This window comes from Cyprinodon tularosa, unplaced genomic scaffold (genome assembly GCF_016077235.1).
Source record: "Cyprinodon tularosa strain WSP-4 unplaced genomic scaffold, ASM1607723v1 ctg56, whole genome shotgun sequence".
Taxonomy (NCBI): domain Eukaryota; kingdom Metazoa; phylum Chordata; class Actinopteri; order Cyprinodontiformes; family Cyprinodontidae; genus Cyprinodon; species Cyprinodon tularosa.
In genome coordinates this window covers 2,206,831-2,231,677 of record NW_024039296.1, presented here as the reverse complement: position 1 = coordinate 2,231,677, position 24,847 = coordinate 2,206,831, and the positions used below count along the sequence as shown (strand labels likewise).

The window sequence follows — 24,847 nt, the reverse complement described above, 5'->3', positions numbered from 1 at the left end:
CTCCTGAGGTAACAGTCTGCTCAGCAATCTATACTTTCATCATAAAGGGTCAAATAAAAAGGCTATTTTAAGTATATTCTTCAGTAAATCTAACAGAGCAATGATACAGAATAATGGTGAATAGAACAAGTGTCTGGGGGGGAGCAGTAGAATATGTTTAGCACCAAGATAGACAGAGAACTGTGTACATGCTGCTTTGCAAAGTAGCCCTACTTCAGATAGATTTGATGCAGCAGTTCTGTGAAAATAAATGCAAAAGCCTTTTAACAAAGTCTCAGTGGATTTTAGGTCTTAAATTTATCTAGCTCTTTCTATCTCATAAACATGCTGATCTAAAAGATTTCTTTATTTTTTCTCCTTGTGGTTAATGAAATGTTATTGAATTTAAATTGAGAGTATTCCACCTCTAGCAGTACAGAAATGTAGACCTCTCTCTCAGGATCAACTATGTTCAAGCCCCTAACAGGTTTTCTTCATCGATTGCCCTGTATTTACTCCCATCCATCAACTCTAGCCAGCTTCTTTGTCCCTGTTGAAGATTAGCCTCCTCCCTGCAATAATGCTGCCACAACCACGTTTTCTTACTAGTACTATATCAGTTTGTCCGGACTGTTGTTTACTGCTAAATGGGTAGTAGAATTGGTTCTGTTAGATGTTTAAAGCTTGGGATATTGTTTTTGACTTCACCCTGCTCCAAACCTCTCCACAACATTTTACGTGACCCGTATTCAGCTTAATGATGTTGTATGTTTATTTGAGATTGAAAGTTGAAGAAACAAGTTGACTTTTTATCAGATTCATGAGACTGTCCCTTTGAACCCACTGTAAGAGGGAAGCAAATATATACTAGGAACACAGAGCCCAGATGATCACAATAGGTTGATTATTTAACCACACCCACTAAGCATCAGCATCTTAGATAAAAAAAAAAAGATAGAAGTGCCAAAGGTAGCATTGAAAAGAGCTGGTGTTAACTCAATATTTAACCAAATGAATTCTCTTATGTTTCTAAAGCAGGATGCTCATAGGGCAGTGGGTAGCACTGCTGCCTTGCAGTAGAAGTTTTTGGGTTTGATTCTAATCTTGGGGTCTTTCTTGCATGGAGTTTCCATCTTCTCCCTGAGCATGTGTGGGTTCTTTTCAGGTACTCCGGTTTCCTCCCACAGTCCAAAATCATGACTGTTTTGTTAATTGGCTTCTCTAAATTCTCCTTAGTTATGAGTTTGTTTGAATGGTTGTTTGTCCCGTTTGTCTCTGTGTTGCCCTGCGATAGACCAGGGTCCAGCTTGGGATAAGAGTGACGGAAAATGGATGGATGCTTCGATAGCTATGATTTTAGAACTTACAGAATCTGTACAGTTATATTAAGGTTCAAATAAAAAAGGTCTCTTTGATTTTATGCATTGTATTGTAAAAGCCATTCTTTTGGGTAATTGAACAGAACTGGGAAGTTTACAGCATTGGATGAGAGGCAACCCACATGTGGCTTATACGAGGATGCTTTACAGGAACCATAGGAAGTTGAAGGAAGCAGTTTTCACATAAACAGGATTTATGACTTTGAAGTTCTTGATTCAATATGACACATTTATCAAAGTTGCAATGCTTACATGTTAGGTCATGTCAATGCAAAGTCAAGTTGGACACACCCTTTTCCTTGCTGACACATGAGGAAAGTGATATTAGGCACCTCTGTCCTCTTTGAAAACGATCAGTTTGCAGATTAAGCTAGTTTTTTCAATCAAGACTTTTTTATAACTTACCCTGAACTTTCCGATACAATCAAACTTGATATCAGCAGATCACTTTGGGCAGAAAAAAAGAGACAATGGAGGTTGTTTACAAAGTGGTTTTTGCTCTACAGTAATTTAAAATGACTTTTGATGACTGTACAATAATACAAAACCAATCTGAGCTGTAAAAAATAAAATAAAATGAAGTTTAATATTTATTAAAACCCACCATTTATCTCAGAGCAAAAATTCTTCCATGATAAATGTGGGACATCTGTCATAAAAGGACCCTTTTACACAATTTCTCTACTCGGTGTTGTGACCTAGCAAGCTTAGGTTTAACATTTTTGGAAGCCTGTCTGGTTAAGGGTCTTTTTGTTCAAGGACTCAGAGTGGCAGTCTGTGGGAGTGGGGCTCAAACTCAGAACATCTGGATTCCAAGCTCTATGACCTAACCACCAGGCCACCACTCCCCCTGCACCTGCAGGCATAACTGAAAGCACTTTGCATTCTGCTGCTTAGGTAATATAAATGAAGATGTATGTTTTATTTAAAGTTCATGTCAACACATTTTAATGATCAAGGGAAAAAAAAGAAAAATGAAGAAAATATCAACAACTTGGGACGATTGCTCAGAGTGATGCATTGTTGAACTTGACCTGTCACATCTCTAAAGAAATGAAGCAATAATTTTCCAGCTCCAGCCTGTGTACTAGTACAATGCTGACAAATTGCTGGCAGTCGATGTTAGAGGTGGTGAAACAAGTTTGTAGAAATTTTAATTTTTGCAATTCATACATTTAGAACAGTCACAGAGAAAGAGCAGTGTTTAAAGATCATCCAAGTATATGTTGTGTGTGATAAAGGAAATGAGTCTGGACATGAGATGGTCTTTAAGAATGTAAACTCAGCAGACCTGTCCTCCTTAATTTCCTGGCTTTTCTTTGCACTCTAATCAATAGCAGAACCTATAGGCTCACTTGGCGTGGCGACAATAGATGGATCAACACTAGATTACAGATGAGACCTGTCGTCAGCCTGCATGCACCATCGAGTAAAACACACTCACTGATGTCTTTTGTTTTTTTTCTCCAGCTTTTATTGTCATTACACTATCACAAGTACAGGGCAATGAAATTAACTATCTGCATTTAACCCATCCCCTTAGGGAGCAGTGGGCTGCCATTGGGTCTTTTTACTCAGGGGCCTAGAGTGGCAGTCCGTGGGAGTGGGGCTTGAACATAGAAACTCTGGGAGGTTAGTGCAATGCCCTAAACACTCCCCCAAACTGAACTCTCTGCATTTAACCCATCCCCTTGGGGAGCAGTGGGTTGCCATTGTGCAGTGCACAATGAGTAGTGTGGGGCTAGTGTGGGTTGCTCAGAAACCTAGAGTGTCAGTCTGTGGGAGTGGGGCCTGAACTCAGAACCTATGGATTCCAAGCTCTATGTCCTAACTACTAGGCCGCTGTCTCCCATTAATAGGTCGGATCCGAACCCGGGTTGGCCGTGCCGAGGACCAAAGGGCTGGTTATACTCCCCGCAGTAGTGTGTCGCAGTGAGCTTGACGCAGACATTTTTTATTTATGCTCAATTTTGAAGCTTGCTCTGCGCTATGTTATATTCCACGCCACAACGCAATAGGGGACAATCACGAACTAGCTGTGGGTCTACTGTAGATACCAAGGCGGTGGGGAAGTGGGGGCAAGCTTGTGCGACAACGTAGGGACATGAGGGCGAAAAACAGCGGGGATCCAGGTGGAAAAAGGGTCCCAGCGTTCTCGTGTACCTCGCTCTTGTAGCTGGTCCAACTTCACGAGTTGTTTTCTGCAATTGCGGTCATACAAACAAAACAAGCTCACAAGCGGATGTAGATTTGACCAATCAGAGTCTTCCTGTCTGCGGTACTGTCTGCAGTCACCTACAATTTAGGTAAGGGTCAGCAGAGTGTCTGCGGAAAGGGCGGGGACGTTTTTGCATTCACTGCTACACCTAAACACACGACCCAGTTTGGATGTATAAATCAGCCTTAAGGCCTCTGTACAAGGGTTATGTGTGCTAACCACTCCGCCACAGAAGCATGCCCCATGTTGCAGTCATCACTTGTGCACAAATATGTAGTCTGTACTTAAGTGGATTATTTATGACTAAAGGTATAGTTGAGGATTTATTTTTTTTTTTCCGGGTGGATCATCAAATAATTGGTCCTACTAATTGTCAATCATTCTGGTGATATGTTTACCTAATGCCGTCTCAAGTGCTCGTCCCCATTTTCACTTACCCGTGGTTAGTCTGACACAGCGTAAATCTTCTTTTGGAAGGTAAGCTTGTATGAGTGATGCATACAGCACATTTTAAACAGAGAGTGCACCAGGAGAAATGGGCTTGTGCATGTTCTCGCACGTGTTTAATAGGCGTTCCCTCTCGGGAGCGGGTACAGGTTTGTGCATGTGCATTTTTTTTTAAAGTGGAGAGGTCTTTTCAAAATTTCATGAAAATCCTCCACTATACATTTAAGTATCTCGGTCATAATAGATCTCAGATAGTGTAAGATCAGTTTTGAGAATTGGGGGGAGATTCTCTAGCCTGACGTAGTCCGACTCAATTCTAGTCAGAACATGAGTCTGATACTGCTCCATAGAGCTGTGATTATGGGGCGTGTTTTTAACGAACCAGGAAAAAAAATGCCTCTGCACTCAATTGGATAGACCTACAACCAATAAGAGCAACGGAGTGCGTGACGTATCTTAAGCCAGGCATAGTTGTTGTCCACAAAAATCAAAGCGTGCAGTTTCACGCCTAGAATAAGAAGATGAGACTTGATCGCGTTTCTCTGTTCCTCTTTTAAAATTAATTTGCTGTCGATATCTTCTAGAACAGACCTAATAGCAGAATCTACTCACCCAAACTCTCCAGCGGCAGCCATTATTGTTGTCACCCAAGCGCGCTTTGGTCACGTGGTTGATAACGTTACTCTTGATCATCTGTCCATCATCGTATAAAGCCCGCCCTGACAATTTGATTGGATCGCCTGACAGTGGGCTTTAATACTCGCGCTACTATGGAGCAGAGCCAGACCGAACTTCCCCGACCTCAAACCTTGTGGGCGGGACTAAGTTCGGACTGGCACCCAGGCTAGAGATTCTCATTTATCATGCCATAAAGGTTTTTAGTACAGGGACAATTTCATGGCAAAATTTCACCAGCTAAAGGTTTACATTTAGGTTTAACTGTATGTCAAATGCAAAATACAGTAGTGTGACAGGCCTCTAACTTTGTATCCATTTGGTAATTAGATTGTGCCTAAATGAGTACAGTAGTCATCATGCAATCAGATTTCTGTCCATCTCCAATAAATTCTTTGAATCCCCTTGAAGTGCCGTATTTGTTTAATAAAAAAAGTAGATTATGGGTATTATCAAAGCTATACCTTCACACTTTATCAGCTCTACATCAATGATGCAAATCACATCTTGCAACATATCCCAAACCTGTTTTATTATATTATAATCCATAATTTGAGCACAATAGATGATTTGAGGTTTGTGAAGTGGTGTAGGAAGTATCTACACCTACAACTTATGACTCTATTATTTAAATGTTGTAGCAGAAATCGAAACAAGGACAAGATTTAATTTTTTTAAATCTTTGTTAAGCTTGTTGAAGATGTAGCCCCTGGATCCGACATCTTGCATCCAAAATAAGCAAAATACAGAAATGGATCTCCAAAACTCTTTTTTTTAAAGGTTCCACTCTTATCATAACTTGCCTCATATGTATTGGGATTTGTAACCTGATCCCCTAATCATAGATATCACATACTACACTCACTAGAAATCAGAAACAACGTTATCAGCCAATTTTGTGTCTAAAACAAAGAAATTAATTTTTTCAATGTTCACATCAAAACCAGCAGTAGAAACAACAATCACATTGAGTAGAACAATTGCATATAAGGTATAAACTACAAGATAAAACAGAATAATAGAAATATGTATAGGTGTACTGTTCTGACTAATTACTACTGCTCAGTAGATACAACCATATCAAAGAACTATCCCTTTAAATAGGGGATATTGCCATCCAAAGCAGTCAAATGTTTGTATCCTATATGAATATCTTTTTCTTTTTGTTTCAGCATTTAGGAGCAAATGCATGTAAATGCTTTTTGGACAAACATGGAGTTGTGTTTGTGTTGTTGGGCTGCCCACCTCATTTGCATTAATATTTAAGCTCCAGAGTCGGCTGAAAATCTACAAGCTGCATGTGGATGAATTATGTAAAAGAATGGTGCGGAGCACAGTACAGCCATTTCCCCTTCATCTCAATCTCACAGCGACTTCATGTTTTAAGTATGCTTACAGTGACAGATGGAGATTGAGGTGAGTGTTTGCTTGCCCTTATCTCCCTGTTCACTAATCCTCATTATCGGTAGAAGGAGAAGAAACCCTTTCTCTTTTTGAAAACTATTGACTAATTTAATGCTTCACACTCAAACACATACATCAATGAAATAAAAAACAGTGTCCAAATGCTTTCTGCAATTTTTTTATTTACCAAAAGCAAAATTTTTCAATGAAATTAATTATCTTATTCAGAAAACTATTCTGTATGTAAAGTAGTTTTGAAACAGAGTCCTAGAAATAATAAGTAGGGTTAAATCAAACACGAAAAAAATTTAATCGATGCAATATAACAAAAAAAACAGAATGAAGATGAACTTGTCTAAAACAAGTTCTAAACTTTGAATAATTCCAGCAAAAATAGCACCATTTTTAGTTGTATAAACATGAAGCCCTGCTAAAGATAATTGTTTCCTACTGAAAATGAGGGAACATGCTGCTGGTTTGCTCTTGTGAGTGATTCCCCTTTAAGAATACCATTAGCATCTTGGTGTTCTGCCTGATACAAATGGTCTAAGAGGCTGACTGCTGATCTTGGATTTTTTTGCCCTTTTCAGCTCTAATGAATGAGACGGTCAAGGAAATCTGGCAAATGTTTCCAAGACAGCACAGAGCATATTGAAAACTGCAGGTCCCTGCTGTTACCTTGTTGTCATTGCTTAGTGAGCAAATAAAACTCCACATCTACCTTCTTATATGAAAATATTAATTGTCAAGGTTAACTTTTCATGTCATTGAGATTGTATTAATTCTTTTCATAATCTGTCATTACATAAGACCAACAACAAAAAGTTTTTTAACATCTAATAGACTCTTAAAATCAGATTTATATTATTTCTTTAATACATTAAAAGAAGGTTCAGATTAAAGTTTCTCCTTTCATTTAAAAAGCAGAAAAAAAGTAATTTTATGCACTGCTGATAACAAAAACAAATCTCCATCCCTGTAAACAGCAGATAGCATCCTGTAGATCACGCATGCCAAGTCGGTTCTCAAGAGCTGCTGTCGAGCAGGTTTTAGAGGTTTCCCTGCTTTAGCACAGCTGATTCTGATTATCAAAGTCCAGCAAAAGCCTGTTAATCAGCTATCAATGAATAATCAGCTGTGCTGGAGCAGGGAAATCTCTAAAACCTGCAGGACAGCAGCCCTTGAGGACCGACTTTGGGCATGCCTGATGTAGATTCACAGTTTTTAATTGGTGGTAAGACACTGCTTTTGATATTGCTACTTTAGGTATGCTTATATATTTATTGAGCATTTATTTATTTATTTCTGTGTTTTTTTTCAATATGGCAGACTTGGTCCTCCATATGCAAGTTCTGAAAGAGATGTATAAATGATATCTCGCTAAACAGAGAATTTAGATTTCTTATTCCTTTTTATGAATATTCCTTACTGCTAATCAGCGTTATAGAGATTTACCATGGGACATATGAGTACAGTTAAGTGTAAAAGACATTAAAATCAAATATTCATAATTGTTGCCTGAGATAAGAAGCTGCATAAAATGTCAATTACTGTGCAACTGTTAAGGGTGTCCCATAATAGAATTTTTCCCCCCAGACTATTACTTTCTAATTTCAGTCTGGACCCATGTACATACTTGACTGGTTGAAAACAAGATGCTGAGGTAATTGACACTGAAAACCAAATCTGAGCAGAACAAACAGGCCTTTCCAAAAGAAATAAAAATTTTTGTTTCTGACTTATTTTCTGTTTGCAAGTGATCCAGTCATAGATTAAAAGATCCTGAAACTTAAAACAAGCCTTTAATCAAAGAACCAAACCTTTAATCAGTTGCAGCCGTGTAGCGTGTTTATAATGAGTTTGTTTGAGCTAAGCTAAAAAAAAATACCAAAAAAAGCAAAAGTTTAATCAGAAAGTGTAAGGCTATTTCAGCACCTGCTAAGTTTCCTCAGTGCAGCAGACTGAACCTTTTATATTGCAAATCCTGGGGCAGTAGTTGTCTGATACCCCTTGTTTGTTTCCACCACCAACCCCGGTACTAAAAAAGAATAGCTAACTGTATAGAATGAATACAATATATTAACTTTGCAATGCTGATAACATTTCATAAGAGTTGGCCCTCTTCATAATCTTTTTAATCATGTTGTAGAATGATAAATTATTAAAAGATTGCTTTTTCAGCCTTGTAAAATAAAATTTTAGGTGTCTTAAAACACAGGATTTGGCAGAGTTAAATCTGCCAAATCATCGGACAAAATATAGAGAAAAAATTGTTCGCAAAAAAAATAAAGTTGCAAACTAGGCTTTTGTAGTGTTTTAATTTTATTTCAAAGATATTATGACTTTTTTCTTGTTTCTATATATTCTCGAAAACTTAAAATGTTAAAACTCATTGTCTCACCCAATAATATGGAAAAAGCTATCTTCAAAGACCATAAAGACTTCCTGTTTGCACGTTATTTCCAACCTTTTGATCAAAGCTACAACAACAGAGGAACTTCAGTTACTTTTTTGTTCAAACACATCTCAGATGGGAAGACGTTAGAGTTTAGTCACGAGGTGACTGACAAGCCTCTGAAGGTCCTGTGCTCGATGTTCAGTTGTCCTCAGCACCTCCTCATGGTTTGCCCTTTCGCTGCTTTCGTAATCTGTCACAACCTTGTTTGTAATGAGGGACAGACCCAAAACACGCATTCCACAGTGACGAGCCACCACCACCTCGGGAACAGTGCTCATACCTGCACAGAAAGCCCATACAGATATTCAACAAAATGCAAAACAATACATTCTCAAGGTTTTGGGTACTAAGATACTGTGAGACTGAATCAATAGCTAAAAAAGGGTAAATTTCAAAATTTGTGGGGTTTAGATCAAAACAACAAATTAATTTTAGTTGAAAGCAAGAATAATTTAGCCCTGCAAAAGAATTGTGAGAAACCTGTTTTCTGACATTCCAGCTGTACATGCAGTTTAGTGTAGATTAGTGTAGATTTTCTCTAAACTCAGACTAAGCATTATTATTTATTTTGCAGTTTACTTTTATCTTATATCACAGAGCTCTAAAGTAAATGCTTCTCTTTAAGGGAGCTTTAGCTGTACTCACCCACAGCATCAGCCCCAAGCTTCTGCAGAACTCTGCTCTCTGCAATAGTCTCATATGTCGGTCCAGCTAGCATGCAGTAAACGCCTTCCTGCAGGAAGCTGTCACAGCCCTGCTCCTTTGCTGCTTGCTTTGATAGGACCCTTAGCTCTCGGTCGTATGCATCAGACATGCAAGGGAAGCGCACTCCAAACCTGCAGCAACAGTAGTTGTTCAGTATCAAACTGAATCCTTACATGCTTCGGTGTACTAAACTGACAGAATTTAAATAATATACTTCTTAATTTGTTTGCATTCTACCTTGCATCATTGTGCCCACACAGAGGGTTCTGCCCAGCAAACCCAGGCATGTTGATGTGATCCTTGATAAGCATAATGTCTCCTACACTGTAACTGTCATTGAGTCCACCTGCAGCATTCGTCACAATGAGAATTTCCACACCCAGTAAGAAGAAAACTCTCACCGGGAAGGTGACCTGAAGTCAAAGATGATATGTGTCAGAAACAAATGCATTCTTACTTTATTATTTATTATTTTACACCAGTAAAGGAGGCAAGCTCAGAATGAACCACATGAGAAGTTAATATTTCACACCCTGATGAAAGCTTTATTATTATAGGCTCCTGTACATAAAAAGGTATGTGCTAACCTTTAGAGAGCAGCTGATGGCATATAAATGACAGTTCCTCCCTCTCATGACAGTCATATTACCTTTTTCTGTTTCTCATTTCCTAACTTATTGCAATTTCACTGAAAGCATATAGTTAGTTTAGTAAAATATTTTCAGCCTTTATGTCTTGATAAGGTCAATGCTGTCACTTGAGAATATCACCATGTTTTGTTAGAGTTTTGCATATTATAAATGCAGTCCCCGTTAAAAGGTTGGATCTCAGATGGGATGGGAAGATAGGAGGTTTACCAAAGTAATTGAGAAAAGCCTTTCATTAAGGCATTACTTGCATAACTAAGAAAAGAATATCATTTATCTATGGTAATAATGTCAGAAATCATAAATCAGAATATAGTTAATTGCAAACAGAGGGATATATTTCAGGCATTTGTTTATGTTATGTCTAATGATCGTAGTTTAGACTTAATGAAAAACATCATTAAGTATCTTGAGAAAAAATAATATAAAAATTAGATTAAGATGCATTTTTAATACAAAAAATAGCATGTTGAACTACATAGTATTGGGAATTTTTATAGCTTAATGTGCAGGAGCCATATTGCTGTATGTATCTGTACTTCAATTATACTATGCATGGAGCAGGAGTTTATGACTGTGTCTAGTTATTATGACAGTTTTATGAGAAGATGGCACAGAGCAGTCAGTAGTAAACTAAAACTAGTAGCCACAGGCCAAAGGCCAGTCATGTGTTGATAATTTTTCACAACTGATGTTGTTCTCACTGCTGTCTCAGCTGATTATTCAACACAGAGAGTAAATCATTATTTGAATGGTAGAGGCAAAAATAACCTATCATGCTATAACAGAGTCAAAAAATGCTAATTTATGTCATCACCAAGGATTTAATTAAATCTGTTTATAGAATAGTAGGAAGAAGGCTCTTCTTGTTGGATAGGAAGTTCCTCTTGGATTATGTCTGAATCTTCATATAATAGAGTTAAGAAGTTTAAAGATGAACAAAACACATTCAAGAATAAGTCAAGGACAGAGCTTAAAGATTAGGGTCCAACTGCAAAGCCAGTAAATGTTTGCCGCAATGTGATTGACAAAGTCAGAGATTAAACCGCCAGCTTAACATCAGTCACCCCGTATAGTATATCATTTGCATCAGCAAGGTCTGAAAAAAAGAAGAGGCCAGTGAGCATTGGAGAGTAAAAACGGCAAAGATGCCAGATGCTATAAGCTTTCAAAGAAATTATTATAATGAGGATGTTAATGATAATATATTATAAAAAAAGAATAACAAAAAAATTGCCACAGATCTTTCTAAGACATTAACAATAAAAGTTGAGCAAGGGGGATAATTAAGGAAATATCAAGATGTTTAGCTAAGATGTGTGTAAGAGAAGTTTACACATGTTATCTCTTATGTTACTATTAAATTATATATTTTAGAAAGAAGTGTGTAACAAAACCCTAAACATGCACTGAAAGATTCTCATCTGAATCAATAGAAGGTATCCACAGGAACACTATGAGTTTTAAGGTCATGTTGCCATGGTGGTAAAGGTTATAGAAAACCCAGAGACAAAAGCATAGAGCTTTAAGACATTTTGCCATTTACCGTCTGAATGTCGTAGCCTTCGTAGAAGTGGAATCGCCCCTTCATGCAGACACACTCGCAGCCCTGCAGCTTCCCAAACACCAGCTGACCTGCATGGCCCTGAACTGTACATCACAGAGAAAGTATGAGCTGCTACAACAAGGCTGCAGGGAATTTTGCTTATTGAAAGATTGTAAAATTTTATCAGGCCTCACTTAAGGGCCATAAATTTGTGTAGAGAATTCCTGTAGATGTTCCAACAATGAACCAAATTAAATGACAAAGACCAAAGTGCTAAACATTTACTCTAATTAATAGAAAACAGTCTAATACGACTTTAATACCATTAAACGAAAGAGCTGGCATTCAATCATTGGAATTAAAATCAGGTGTGAATCAAGGTCCAATTTCTTTAAAATACTTAATAATGAATAAGCTTCTAAAAGAGTTATTAGAGATGCATTTTGGCAGAGACCTTAGAAGCTCTCCATTTAACTAATCTACAAACAGACTGGGTAAAATTGTGGACAATTAAAGACAACTGTTCCCCAAAACTGAGCTATTGTCCAACAAATGTCACTCAAGGAAAGAATGAAAAGCAACATTGAGTATTTTTTCAGCAATGGAAGGCCCTCGTTAATTCGAGCTGCATGAAAATGAAAGCATAAGAGTGAAATCCATCTTTGATTTTCATATGTAGAAAGAAAAACATCCATTTTATAATTATAGGACCTTTATGGAATTTGTCAGGCATGGTGGTGGTAGCATCGTGATTGATAGACTGGTCAAAATGACAGTAAGGTAGACATTAAAGTAGAATATAGCTGGTGCTTTAGAACGCACAAGCCAAGGTTCTGATTTCATGATCAAATCGGTATATCACCTCACAATTTATAGGAAGAATTTTATAAAGCAGTTGAGAATATTTTTGTCCATATTATTAAATAAGTAGATATAACATCCCTGCATAAACCTTCTGTGAGAATAAACATCTTACCAGTGCTGGTAGGAAAATATGGAATGTCTTTATATGGGAAGATGGTCTTATCATCTAGCAGTTCGGCGAGACCACCCAGGCCTGAACCACAGATGATGGCCACTTTGGGACGCCTCTCTGTTTGTGTTAACAACCAGTCTGCCGTCTCTTTGTACTTCTCATAACTGTAACTGAAAACACATTTTCTCAATCACTGAAACTGTCATTGATGAAAGGGTTAAATCTGTAAAAAAATTATATTAAACAATTATCAATTGATCTAAAAGTTCAACCTATACAACAACTTATTGAAATATCTGGTCATTAGGATGTAAAAATGAGACCATTGTATTGATCCTGTCTCTCAACATCGCTCAACCTTTGATTTGGCATATTCTGTACAATGCAACATAAAAAATATTAGAGTAAAATCATAAATAGTATTAAAGGCCATAAATACCCAGAGTCATAAATATGTACATCACTAAAATTAGAAATTTATAAGCATCTTCTGATTCAAATTTTTACTTTGAGTCTTCTTGGACTAACACCTGGAATGAAATATAATGAGACTACAAAATCTGAAATAAAGGTTTGTTCCCCAATGAGAGGTTTACTGATATTTGCCATCATGTTTGGCTAAGACCATTGTTCACAGAATAATGTTATATAAAACACTGTGCAAAAGTCAATTTAGGGGCACAAAAGTTGTTTAACTCCATGGGGAAGTAAGACAGGTACCAGCAAATTAGAAAAAAGGACAGAGGTAAGAGTGTAAAACCTTGGATGTCTCTTTGCAATGGAATAAAGTACACAACTGAAACTGGAGAAAAGCTCTCAAGATACCTGTAGCAACACTGAAAGCTCTAAAGAAAGTTTACAGCAAATAACTGGTAGATTTTTGTTAGCAACTGTATTCTCTGGTGATCGTCATATCTCTGGACTTAGAAGCAGGCTTGTTAAAGGTCTCTTGAAACAAATCTAAATGATTTGGTTCAGCATTTCAAATAAGCTGAAAAGCAACATTGCACATCAACAAAAGATTGCCATAATAAAAAAATACTTAAAGCTTATGTCTTTGTGAAAGAAAGTTGGAAAAGTTCCAAATAGCAGCTGTTTATCACCAGAAAAATTAAGATTTCAGCCTGAGGTCAAAAATCTTGACTGACTCAAGATGTAGGAAGCTCATCAAATGAATCCAACAATGTATTAATAAAGAAACCAAATTTGGAATTTACATAGTATAAGTCACTTTTAAAAGTAATTTACCATTAACTTATTTTCAACATGAATAAGGGTGGGCAAACTGACCTTAATGTTAAAAATAGTATGAGAGTTCTGTTAATTATTTAAACCAGCAACAATATAGATTTTAAGTGTGTAAAAAAAGAAAATCTTCTGTAGAATGAACAGGCAGTGTACTGAATAGAGTAATAGAAAACAACACTATATGGCCTGTGTAAATAAAAAAAAAACACAAATGACAAATGACACAACTGATTAAGAGTCTTGTAATTGAAAAAAAAAAATACAGCATTTTGCACATTTATCTAGACACAGTTTGAAATTGTGAGGAACTATCAAAACTCCAGAGAGTAAAATTGATATTTCAAAGTAATGAAACATGGACAACAGATCCAGATTTAATTCATTATACAACCCCTCTAAGTACAGGAAAGTTTAACCAATAAATTACATTATACAACACAGTTTTGGGTTTTCTTGTTGCTGCCAGACAAATCATTCTTCTAAAATGTTGATTAGATTTGAAATGCCCCAAGGTGCAACATTAAACAAAGTCAGACGCAGTGTGTAATTCTTAACATAAATCTGTGTGAAATGATCACCTTTTTAATGTTCTCTCTGTAGCCCAAGCTTTGTTATTAAGACAGAGTGAGACTTCAGGCTGCAGCGGTTTCAGGAAGAGAGCCTGATGACTTTGAGCCCAATTTGGAGCTGCCATCTAGGATGACTTCTGCATCTGAGCAGCCCTGGGCACTTTCCAGGTCTTTTTATTTATTTATTTTCTCTCTTTCTTTAATTTTAACTCAAAACCAGCCTTATATTAAATGATTAGGTAATGTTTTTGTCTCAAGTTTTTGTGCTTGAAAACATTGGAGAAATGTATATATTACATATATTCAGACTGAGAGGAAAAGTTTGGTTTATGTTTCAAAACAGACGACTGTTAATTATCATAAGTTATTCATCTTTCTGAGCACAACAGCTGCTAATAAAGAGATCTGTGGGTTTTTTTTTTTTTAAGTTAGAGAGCCACTTTTTCAAACAAACACTCCACAAACAGACACCTGACATTCAAATGACAGCTGAACTTCTGCTGTCATTCATTTATAGAATTCAGGTGACTTAAAGAGAGCATCTCTTTTGAAATAGGTGATTCATAAACCCACAGTAAACCAATGAAACAGCAACAGCAGATAGCACAACATAAAATAGAAGCTATAGATTAACCATTTAAGAAAAGATACTAACAACTAAGAAAACTGTGTTTGCATTGAAAAAAAAAAAAGACAATTGCAAAAACTTTTTTTTCATGAAAGAATAATGTATGGTGGTTTATAGCAAACTTTGATTAACTTAAACCTTGGTTGTTTAAGTTTTGTTGTCACAAAAAAAGAACCTTGCACAATTTTCTTTTTCTTATCATTACCTTATAATTATCCTCTATGCTGCAAGATTTCCTTGTAATCTAAGCAGGTTGTCTGTTCTTCAAAAGACAGCAGAGACACTTAAAACTTAGTTATACATGAAACCACTAACATTCCTAATGAAAATTCAGCAAGCTAGTTTACAGGTTTTGGTACCTAACCGAACCACGCAGATCTAAATTAATACTAGTGTAATTACACATTTAAACTACATGCAAAAAAGAAATTTCACCATTTCCATGTAAATGTTTCCATCCCTTTGTGTTTGGTATGAATAAATGTCATATTAATTGTATGTTTTTATATTATACCATTGAACTTTTCTTTTCTTTAGAACAATACAGATAACTTCAATAAGGCTTAGAGTCAAAGGATTTAAGGTGAAGATTCCTGTATTAACTATCAAGCCGAGTGCACTGAGGTCCAGGTAGCATCATGCTGTTGGGCTGATTTGCTCTAATATAAGAGGTTATATAACCAACCAGAGTTATGACAGCTGCTTCTTGATGGCCTCTGTTTCCTCTGTCACATGCAGCAAAATCTGCATTTCAATGTGTCCTACACCCGCTAATAGGTTTGTTCATTGCATTACTTTTTTGTTGTAAAGCAATGCACAAACTTTGAGGGAGCTGGTTTCATCAGTTTGTGTGACCCCATGTATGGGGCCTTAGTATACAATGCAGCCATCGAAGGTTTGAATCTCGATGGGAGAATATCTTCCCCAATCTCCAAAACCCATAAACTGTCTGTATACTATTAAATAAAGACCTCTAGTGCCATAAAACTTAAACAAGCAAAAAGAAAACTAGTATTTGTTATGTATGTATGTATGTATGTATGTATGTATGTATGTATGTATGTATGTATGTATGTATGTATGTATGTATGTATGTATGTATGTATGTATGTATGTATGTATGTATGTATGTATGTATGTATGTATGTATGTATGTATTTGAGCCTGTTGATCGCTATAAAATCCTTCCACCTATAAAATAGGATCCTGGACAAGAATGCCCCAACTCTACATGGCTTTAATGTAGATGATATGGTTATTTAAACTTCTGGCTTATATATACTGGGATGAGCCATCTGTCAGAGTTAAGTGCCAAAGACCAATAAATAAAACATTTATTGATATTTATTAGATAAAAGTAAGAAAACAAGCGAATCCCTGTAATATTGGAAAAGTAAAAATAAAAGAAGTAGAAGGAAGCATGGTGAATAGTTTACTCTGGTCAAATGTTTTGCCTAAGCAAGGAAAATATTCTGTTTAGAATAAAATCACTTTTACCCATGGCTGAAGTTTCTTTTTTGTCTTCTTCAATTCACCTGATAAAGGTGTTTATACTACTTAGGCCAATGCGTGTTGAATTAATACCACTATTCATTCGATAAATAATTTATCCACAAACTACATTTAATAATGAGTTTTTTTTCACTCTTAATAATCTTACATCTTAAGTAACAGAAAGCATGATCGTGCGTTTCTACGGAGTCTGATTCGGAGCTGTCCGTGGTGCTGAGGGTATTCTATATCACTGCCCCGGGGCGCACGGGGCCCTCAGACAGCCTAACTGTTTCTGATCTGAAAGAACAAGCGAGTATAAGCAGTTTGGTCAGTTTCTAAACCACAAGGGCGTGGAACAGAAACACAAAATATTATCTACAAATATTTAGTGCTCAGAGAGCCATAAAACAGGTTCTCGGTTAAAAGAAAATGCCGATTTCCTGGTGTAGTTTCTGTAGGAATAGGCTATTGCCACCTGTAACACAACGCGCTTACGTCATAGGCAGAGTAAAATATCTGATTGGCTGGTGTAATCCTTAAAATAAACCGTCATGTCAACATTGACTAGATTATGTGGACATAATTTTCTCAAGTAGACGTAAATCGTCCATCTGTGTTTATAAAGGCTAATAATTCCAGTAATATATCCTAGACTTCATATGTGGATGACTTCAGCACCAACAACAAGCACTTCGCAGTCCTACCTGCACTGACTGGAGGGGGAGGCTGCTTCCATGTCTGATGACGATCTGCTGATAAAATAATCTGGTAATGTGGCCGTAGCACGGTCTCTTGTCCTTTAGGAGTTCACGATGGTTACACCGGCAGGAGATGGAGACTGCGGATCGAGCGGCGGATCATGCTACGCGCTGACGTGGGCGTACATATGCTGAAGGGGTGGGGCATAGTCAGCTCACTGTTCCCTTTGAACAAAATCCTATTTTCTACAAGGCTGGGTAACTCAGTGACCCGAATAGAGTCAGAGACGGGGTTGGAATACTGATTTCGGAACATGACAGGACTGGGAACTGCGGGAAACCATTAAAAGCTACTAGAGGGAAGGTGGAACTCGAGTGTTAATCAGTTATCATCTGTTTCAAACATTAATACAACAAAAAGACTTTTAAAGATAAAAAATACCAGAGAAGAGATTACATGGTATTTGCCTAAAGCAAGCTGTGCAAATAGTTTTGCTCCAACTGTCTCACGCAACAATACAAAGTGCTGAGTCATGTGTTGGGAAAAAGGGGAAGGTGACAGTGAAATAATGCAGAACAAGTACCACTAACATGTATATTAGAAAACAAACACTCAACAGACTATTTTAGGAAGATGTTACTGTAGCTTTCTGTCAACAAAAAGGGTTTTCTTCCAGGTAAATAATTAACAAAGTAGATTGTGATATTTACAGTTTTAGAAATGATTTCAAATAAGCTTAACTGAAACTGACCCTATGTTTATCTTACATACTTACATGTAAGTCTTTAAGTAAGTCAAATAGATTTTACCTTTATACTTGTTATGTCATTTTATTGAGGCTGGAGATATCTAATAAAAAATAAAAGAAGAGAAAAGTATGACTGGGATCTAACATAAAAAGGAACAAATACGATGTGCTAGGAGCAGAGGAGAAATGGGCAGTCATGAGGATTTGAGTTAGTTTAATGAGGGAGAAAATGTTATGAAAACAATACATATAAGAACATCTCTTAAAAATTCCCACCAACTGTATGTTCCTAGCCTGAGTTATAAGTTATTATTAAACATAGTCCAAAATACAGCAGTGAACTTTTTAAATGCTTTTTAATTCATGAAATGAGGGAATGTTTGATGTTACCTATGTTACTATTTTTATAGTATAGTATGTGTTCGGTTTTATTTTATTTTATTTGATTTGATTTAGTTAAATTCAAGCCAATTTAGTTACATTCAGTTTAATTCAATAAAAAATATATATTTTGCTAACCTCAAAAGAAAGTTCAATGTTGTAGAAACTCTACAACTTCTTTAGCTTCTTTGAGTTGATAAAATAAATGATAAATAAATTTTCATGAATAAATCATTCTCTTTTTCTATTTTATTTAAAATTAAACTGGATTTCATGGTATGGTCTTTAAAGTATTTTTTGTCTTTCTTTTTCCTTCATAGTAACACCCTTAACTGCCTACAATATGAATAGTGCCATACAAAGAAAGTTGGACAGTAGAATAATGCAAAATGTTAAAAAACAGAAACTGTTAAAATAAAAAACAAACAAAAACAAAACGGTTGTAGGTGATAACTTTACCCCCAAATTCCCAAAATCTCAATCCTATCGGACTCCCTTGAGACGTGTTGGCCAAATCTGCAGAGGCCACACCTCGTGAACTGGAGGATTTAGAGGATCTACCTCTAAAACATTCTTGCCAGGTATTGAATCTCTCTCTCTGCGGTCCAGTTGAGTCCCGGCCTGAATGGCTAATGGATATTTTGGCAGCAAAAGAGGGAGTGACGCATAGGCTGGTGGTCATAGTGTTCTTTTACTATTATTATTTCCCATTAGTCATATTTTAGTCTAATCATATCAAACATGGGTAAAACTGTGCATATGGAGTCCACCTAGCCATTAAAATAGACGAATGAGTTTTATCACAGCATATCAATAGTATTTAAGTAACATATGAAACTTTTTTTTTTTAACTTCAGATATAGTGGTTATAAAATTCCTCTGTGCACTTTTACCACAAGAAACTGATGTGGAACAAGCAAAGGTGTTTACTTATTGGGCCAGTATTTGTGATTTAAATACATACGGTATACAGAGTGTATGGGGTGGATTTTCCTTATCTCTTATTATATTTGGCTAAACATTTGTTTGCATTCCTCACTATTAATGTATTTACAAGATATCTGCGTCATTGCTGGCAACGCCTCTTCAGTAGTTTATTAACTGGACAAAGCTTAGTTGGACAAACCTAGAAAGTTAAGTAAACCCTGCTTCTTCTGATGTTTATTTGTCTACAACAGCAATATTGAAATTTAAAAACACTGCAGATATTTGAACCTGGTTTTCCTGATGAGCTCTCACGCTCTCATCTAAAATACCTACATTTTTGGCAATGCCCAATGCTTTTAGGAACCTTCTTCAAACAACCGATTGCCTTAATAATTAGCTTGGCTCCTTATAGGGAACAAAAATCAATCACTGACTGCACTGACCTAAGCACAGCGATTTGTTTTATAGTGCTTCTTTTATGAGTGCTAAAAGTTTTAAATTAGATTCATATTCAACAGAAATAAGGATGGCTGGATGGTTGTGTAGATTTATTCATTCATCTATTTATTTTCCAGGAATCACATTCAAATTACAATTTAACAACATACATACAGATACCAATATACTTCCTAAAAAAGGTGGAGCCTTGTCTGATCAGATTATATTTGATCATTTTTGTTTTATGTACCTGTAGTCTTAATTGCAGAAGGACTGAAGGATTTATTTGAAAATCATTGGACAACAAACTGCTGACAAAGTGCCATCCATCAAGCAGATGGTGATGGCAGTAGTTGGTGGAGATGATCAGGAATTTTCTGGGAGAGGCTTGTTTCTTATCTAATTGCATACAGTACTTGAACAAGATGTTAATGGCGCGGCAGTAGCATCAGATAAATGAGTTTGCCCTTCAACAGGAGGGTTGTTGGTTCAATGTCATTGTGTCCTTGGGCAAGACACATAGTCCACATTTCCTAATGATAGTGGTCAGAGCCTGTTGGTGCCAGTGTATCACAGCTTGGGTTCTGTTAGTGAGCCTCAGGGCAGCTATGGCTACAGTTTAGCTTTTGACCATCAGTGTATGTGTGAATGGGTGAATGGCTGAATGTAGTGTAAAGAGCTTTGATTTAGTCTCCTGGCTTAAAAAAAATGCTATATAAGTACAGGGCATTTACCATTTAGGTGAATAAAAGAACATTGTCTAATTTCTATTAATGTTTCCCGGTAATTAAAGGGTTAAGCTTTAGAAAGGAGTTCAGTGGACTTAGCCCAAAAATGTGAAAAAGCACACCTTTCAGGCCTCTCACCCTTACTCTCTGCTGTCCTACAGCCCTTCTTTCATAGCTTCTCCCTCCTAGAGGAGCATCATTTCTTTCAAATATTAGCTGCCTTGTGATCTTCTCTCAGAACATAGTGATAGTTTGAAAAATATGTCAAAACAAAAATCCGTGTGTCATGATCTGCCCTGATAGCTGGCCTTAATTGTTGATTTCACTCACCTGCCTAGTTCTAACCGGCTCCTAATCATCTCTCATCTGATCCACCTGGAGGCTCTGTTTTATATTCGGTCCAGCCCATCTATCGAGGCCAGATCATTATTTGCTGTTTGTTTGATTTTTCTATATCCTGCCTATTGTTTTTTTTTAGTTTTAGTTATTTCCAAGGTTCATGTCCCTGTTTCCAGTAGGAGATTATTATTGAGCCCATGTCTTCAGGCTAGTTTATTTCCTAACCAGTGGTGAGAGCGTTTCAACATTTACCGAGTGATTCTTATTTCCTCATTCCATTCCCTCTCACCCACTTGCCCCGTCTGTCCCTGTCTGAATTGTTCGCCTAAAAATCGGTTGGACTCCGGTTGGAATCAGTTGCTCAACGCACGGGATTCTGAACCTGTCCTCCCAGGTGCGTTTCTGTCTGAGATGGTCACTCGAAGCATGGGAGTCTGAACCTACCTTCATACTCTGATGGATTCCTGGAAATTGGATGTTTCCGTTCCTGTGTGGATCGGAACCCCTGACCGGCTGACTGCGGACTCCTGGATTCCAGAACTACTCCAGTCTGATCTAAATTCTTGTCCTGGATTAGAGTCCAGGACATGAATTTAGCAGACCAGAGCGGGGACGCTCTGGACAGCTCAGAGCCGCATCTCGTTGGGATTGTATCGGCTTATCCTGCCTATGACTGAGAGGATGGACTAAACTGTTAAACCAGGTAAGTGACTCTTACATCAGTGCCTTGATCTTGGCACTGATGCGTGGCTCGATTCCATTCACTAGCCTATAGCTCCGCCCGGTTTCTCGTTGCCATTCAGCCCTCTAATCAGTCATCAGGTAAAATTATTCTTGAGCCAATGGTGAGAGTTTTCTAGCCTTACCTTAGTGTTTCTAATTGTCTGATCCTGGCCCATCTTTTGCCTCTCAAATACTGAGCCTGCCTGTTCCCGTTGGCTCTGTTTCCCTGACCTGTCTTTGGAACTGCTTCCTGTCACCAACCTGGATTTCCCTTTGGAACTTCTTTGGACCTCTGATCTTCTAGTTCTGAACCCTGAGCAAGTCCTCGACACAGGCTTTGGCTTCGCCCTCTGGATTTCCCTGCCCTCCTTTGTCTGTGCGGATCTGGTCTCCTGCTTGTTCTCTGTCCTGCGGGGCTTTGGCTTAAGGACACTGGGTTGCGCCCAATGCATCTTGTTGGCAGCCCACCGGCTGGGTCCTAGCTTATTCTCTGGTCACAGACTAAACTATTAAACCAGGTTAGTGACTCACACGTTCATAATCATCCTCTGTCAGAGGATGACCATGACAGGTTAACTAACCTGTCTAATCCTGCCTTAGATGTCCTTGCTGTTATTGCAGATCCGCCATTTTTAAATAAACCTTTTTGAATTATCCAACTGTCTGTCTGCATTGAATACTGGGTCCCCTGTTCTGAGCCTTGACAGCATGAGAGGTTATTGATATTATTGAAACTATTTATTGATAATTATTCCTAAGTTAATTAAACAGTGTAGTTTTGATTTTGATACATAAGTTTTCAGGAGTTGATGTGTTTAAGGACGCCGGGTTAGATGCAGTGAGTCATTGACTTTGCAGCAATCACTCCTCCTGAGCCAGCAAGTTCTCACTTAAAATGACCCCTCTTTAGTAGGTAAAGACCTCAAACACAACCTGGGTCAATATGATTGGCCATCTGCTGTGAGCAGTTGGGGGTTGAGGAAATCCATAAGGGAAAAAAAATGACCGCAGAGCTGGTCCAGGGGTCAATTTCAAGAAAAAGAAAAGAGAGTTAAGGCACTACTAGCTCCATCAATGGCCCATTCAGAAGAGACTGCTAAACTCACAAGTATTTGCATGTCATATATTAATAATAAAGTGTTTGGTCACTTTTTTTTTTAATTTTTCAAAATACACCTGATTTCTAAACAGGAATGTTGAGTTATACCTTGTTCTTTTTATTCCCACTAAAATATATTTACTGCTTCTGAATAGTGTTTTTTTTATATTCACACAATGAGCTGTTAAATGTTGCATATTTAATATAACTTTCTACAACATTAATAATCCATATTTAATGCTCAAATTCTCTTTTGACCTACCCCTGAAATAGGCTAAGTGCAGTTAGATGTTTCTTTCTGTCTGCTACACTGACACTGAGGTATATGAGGACTGTGTTGCTTAAGCATCAATCACAAAGTGGGGTTGATCACTCTCTCTGAACCAGGAGTTTTTCATTAATGTCTCATTGCTTTAAACCCATAAGCATTTAGTTGAGCTGAACATTGTTTATCCATGTCTGATTATAATAAATTTGACAGGCATCATAGAGGCAGGCAATGCCGACTAGATAACAGACCCTGTCATGTGTGATTGCAGATAACTCCATCATCATTTTCCAAATTCTCCAGTCCACGGAGGTTCACCTGCCCCACAGGCTAAAGACTCCAGAAAACAGCGCTCCGCAGCACAAGATTAACATTAATAAATGTTTTAATTCCTTCGGATATCTTGAGTGATAACTTATGAGAAATCAGCTCCAAGGCCTAAAGTTAGCACAATAACAGGCAGCCTTTAGAAGTGAGGCAGATTCTTAAAAAGATTTTTTCCCCTAGCAAAATAGAATAGAAATACAATTCCCAGTTCTTGTTGTGTGGAGTGAAATGTGGGTTTATTATGGAAAAAAAAGCCTGCAAAGAATTTAGGATTGGGCCAGAGGGTTAACTTCCTGTAGGAAAACAAATACAAACATTTGAATAGTTTAGACCAGTGGTTCCCAAAGATTTTCTTCTGGGCCCCCCTTTGGATTACAATAACATTTCCGCGCCCCCCCATCACGCACCCCCACCCCCCTCCCCCCTAAACAACCCCCCCCCCCAAAAAAAAAATAAATAAAAATAAAATAAACTGGGCACACACATCGTTCAACCTGATATAATAAATATATACACATATTTTGTTTTCAAACTCCACTGAAGTTTATTTCACACTTCAGGTTGCAACAAAACAAACTACACCATCTTTACAGTGGAACACTTTTGTGTAACTGTATTTTTTTCATAGTTCTATAATGTAGATTAGAAGAGGATTCTTTGTTGTCTGTGTTATTTTAAACATATTTCTTTTTTTTTATTTGTAACAATATTTAACTTTGCTATAATCTATACATTAAAAAAGCCTCTGTGCAAAATGGAGTGAAAACATTGAACAGCTCCCTGAGAGTTTTTACTTTGTACTTTAATCCTCCCATCTTTTCAGTGGCTGTAGTAAGCCTGCTTTTTGCTGTAGATCTTCTCAAATCTGGGTTGCAGTGCCACAACTGTCCATTATGCTCAGTCAAGCAAGCGCTGTTTTTTTTTTTTGTTGTTTTTTTTTTCTTCATTCATCCATACCGCTTCCCGCGCCCCCCCTGCAATGGCATTGCGCCCCCCCTAGGGGGCGCGCCCCACACTCTGGGAACCACTGGTTTAGACCAATGGTCTCCATCCTATTAAAAAAGATAAAAGAAACTACATCCAATGTTGAAAAAAGAATTTGGAAAGGAATCTGTCTCTGTTTTTTGCAAAATAACACATATCTAGACGCAGAGGGGTGGACATATCCGGAATATTTGCAGTGGTAATTGAAGCTGTGGGTGGATCTATAAAATATCATGGGGTTGACTATGAATACAAGGTACATGTTTTTTAGTCTTGGTAAAAGTATTTGTAAAAGTTTTAGAAATCCAGCCTCTTTTCCATCCTCTTCAAGTTTTGTCTTACTTTTTGTTTGTCCATCATATGAAATACCAATTAAATGTGTTTTAATTATTGGTTGTCAAAATGCCAAAAGATTAAAGGGAAATTAATGCATTCTGGGAATTTTATATACCAACATTTCCTCCTCTCACTCAGCGGTTGCTATATGTTCAGAGTTGAAAGCTTAGAAAGGCATCAAAAAGTAATAAGCACTGACTCAGCAAATTTAGCTGTAAGAATTTGCATCTCCCCTTTTATGATTCTCTGTTGACTCTTTAAATAATTATGCAAATCTGAAAGTGACAAGTCTCCAATGTGAGCCACTTATCCACTGGTGATAGGTGAAAGTCTTACTCAGTGCACAGCAGATAGGTCAAAACAGGAATGTGTTGTCCTTTAAATAGGTTGTACGGCTTAAGTAAATATTAAATAGACAATACTATTTTTAGACTTTTCCCAAAAGGTCTGAATCATTGAAACTGCTGGGTTGGTTTT

The 24,847-nt window shown here is 37.3% G+C and overlaps 1 protein-coding gene and 1 long non-coding RNA gene across 3 annotated transcripts; one reads left to right on the top strand and one right to left on the bottom strand.

Annotated features, from left to right (window-relative positions):
- Positions 1-6,264: 6,264 nt before the first annotated feature.
- On the bottom strand, positions 6,265-17,275 carry pnp6 (purine nucleoside phosphorylase 6). 2 transcript variants are annotated; one of them, XM_038305570.1, is made up of 6 exons: positions 17,078-17,275; positions 12,435-12,598; positions 11,459-11,562; positions 9,503-9,678; positions 9,206-9,396; positions 6,265-8,840 (listed from the first exon to the last, which is right to left on the bottom strand). In XM_038305570.1, the coding sequence occupies exons 1-6, from the start codon at positions 17,107-17,109 to the stop codon at positions 8,644-8,646; spliced, it is 864 nt and encodes a 287-aa protein (XP_038161498.1). In that variant the 5' UTR covers positions 17,110-17,275; the 3' UTR covers positions 6,265-8,643. The 2 variants fall into 2 exon arrangements, with proteins under 2 accessions (XP_038161498.1, XP_038161497.1); XM_038305569.1 differs by having other exon boundaries at positions 12,435-12,604; positions 17,078-17,271.
- A 3,733-nt stretch (positions 17,276-21,008) lies between these two features.
- On the top strand, positions 21,009-23,122 carry LOC119796783. Its single transcript, XR_005282515.1, has 2 exons — positions 21,009-21,336; positions 22,995-23,122. It is a non-coding gene; the product is annotated as an uncharacterized LOC119796783 (long non-coding RNA).
- Positions 23,123-24,847: the final 1,725 nt, after the last annotated feature.

Bases quoted from the DNA above. Each gene is read 5' to 3' on its own strand.
- pnp6 (XM_038305569.1), bottom strand. From the start codon at position 17,109: ATGGAAGCAGCCTCCCCCTCCAGTCAGTGCAG. The intron at 11,563-12,434 runs GTAAGATGTTTA...TGTGATGTACAG, and splicing joins ATATTTTCCTACCAGCACTG to TTCAGGGCCATGCAGGTCAG. The intron at 9,679-11,458 runs GTAAATGGCAAA...CTTTGACTTCAG, and splicing joins AAGGCTACGACATTCAGACG to GTCACCTTCCCGGTGAGAGT.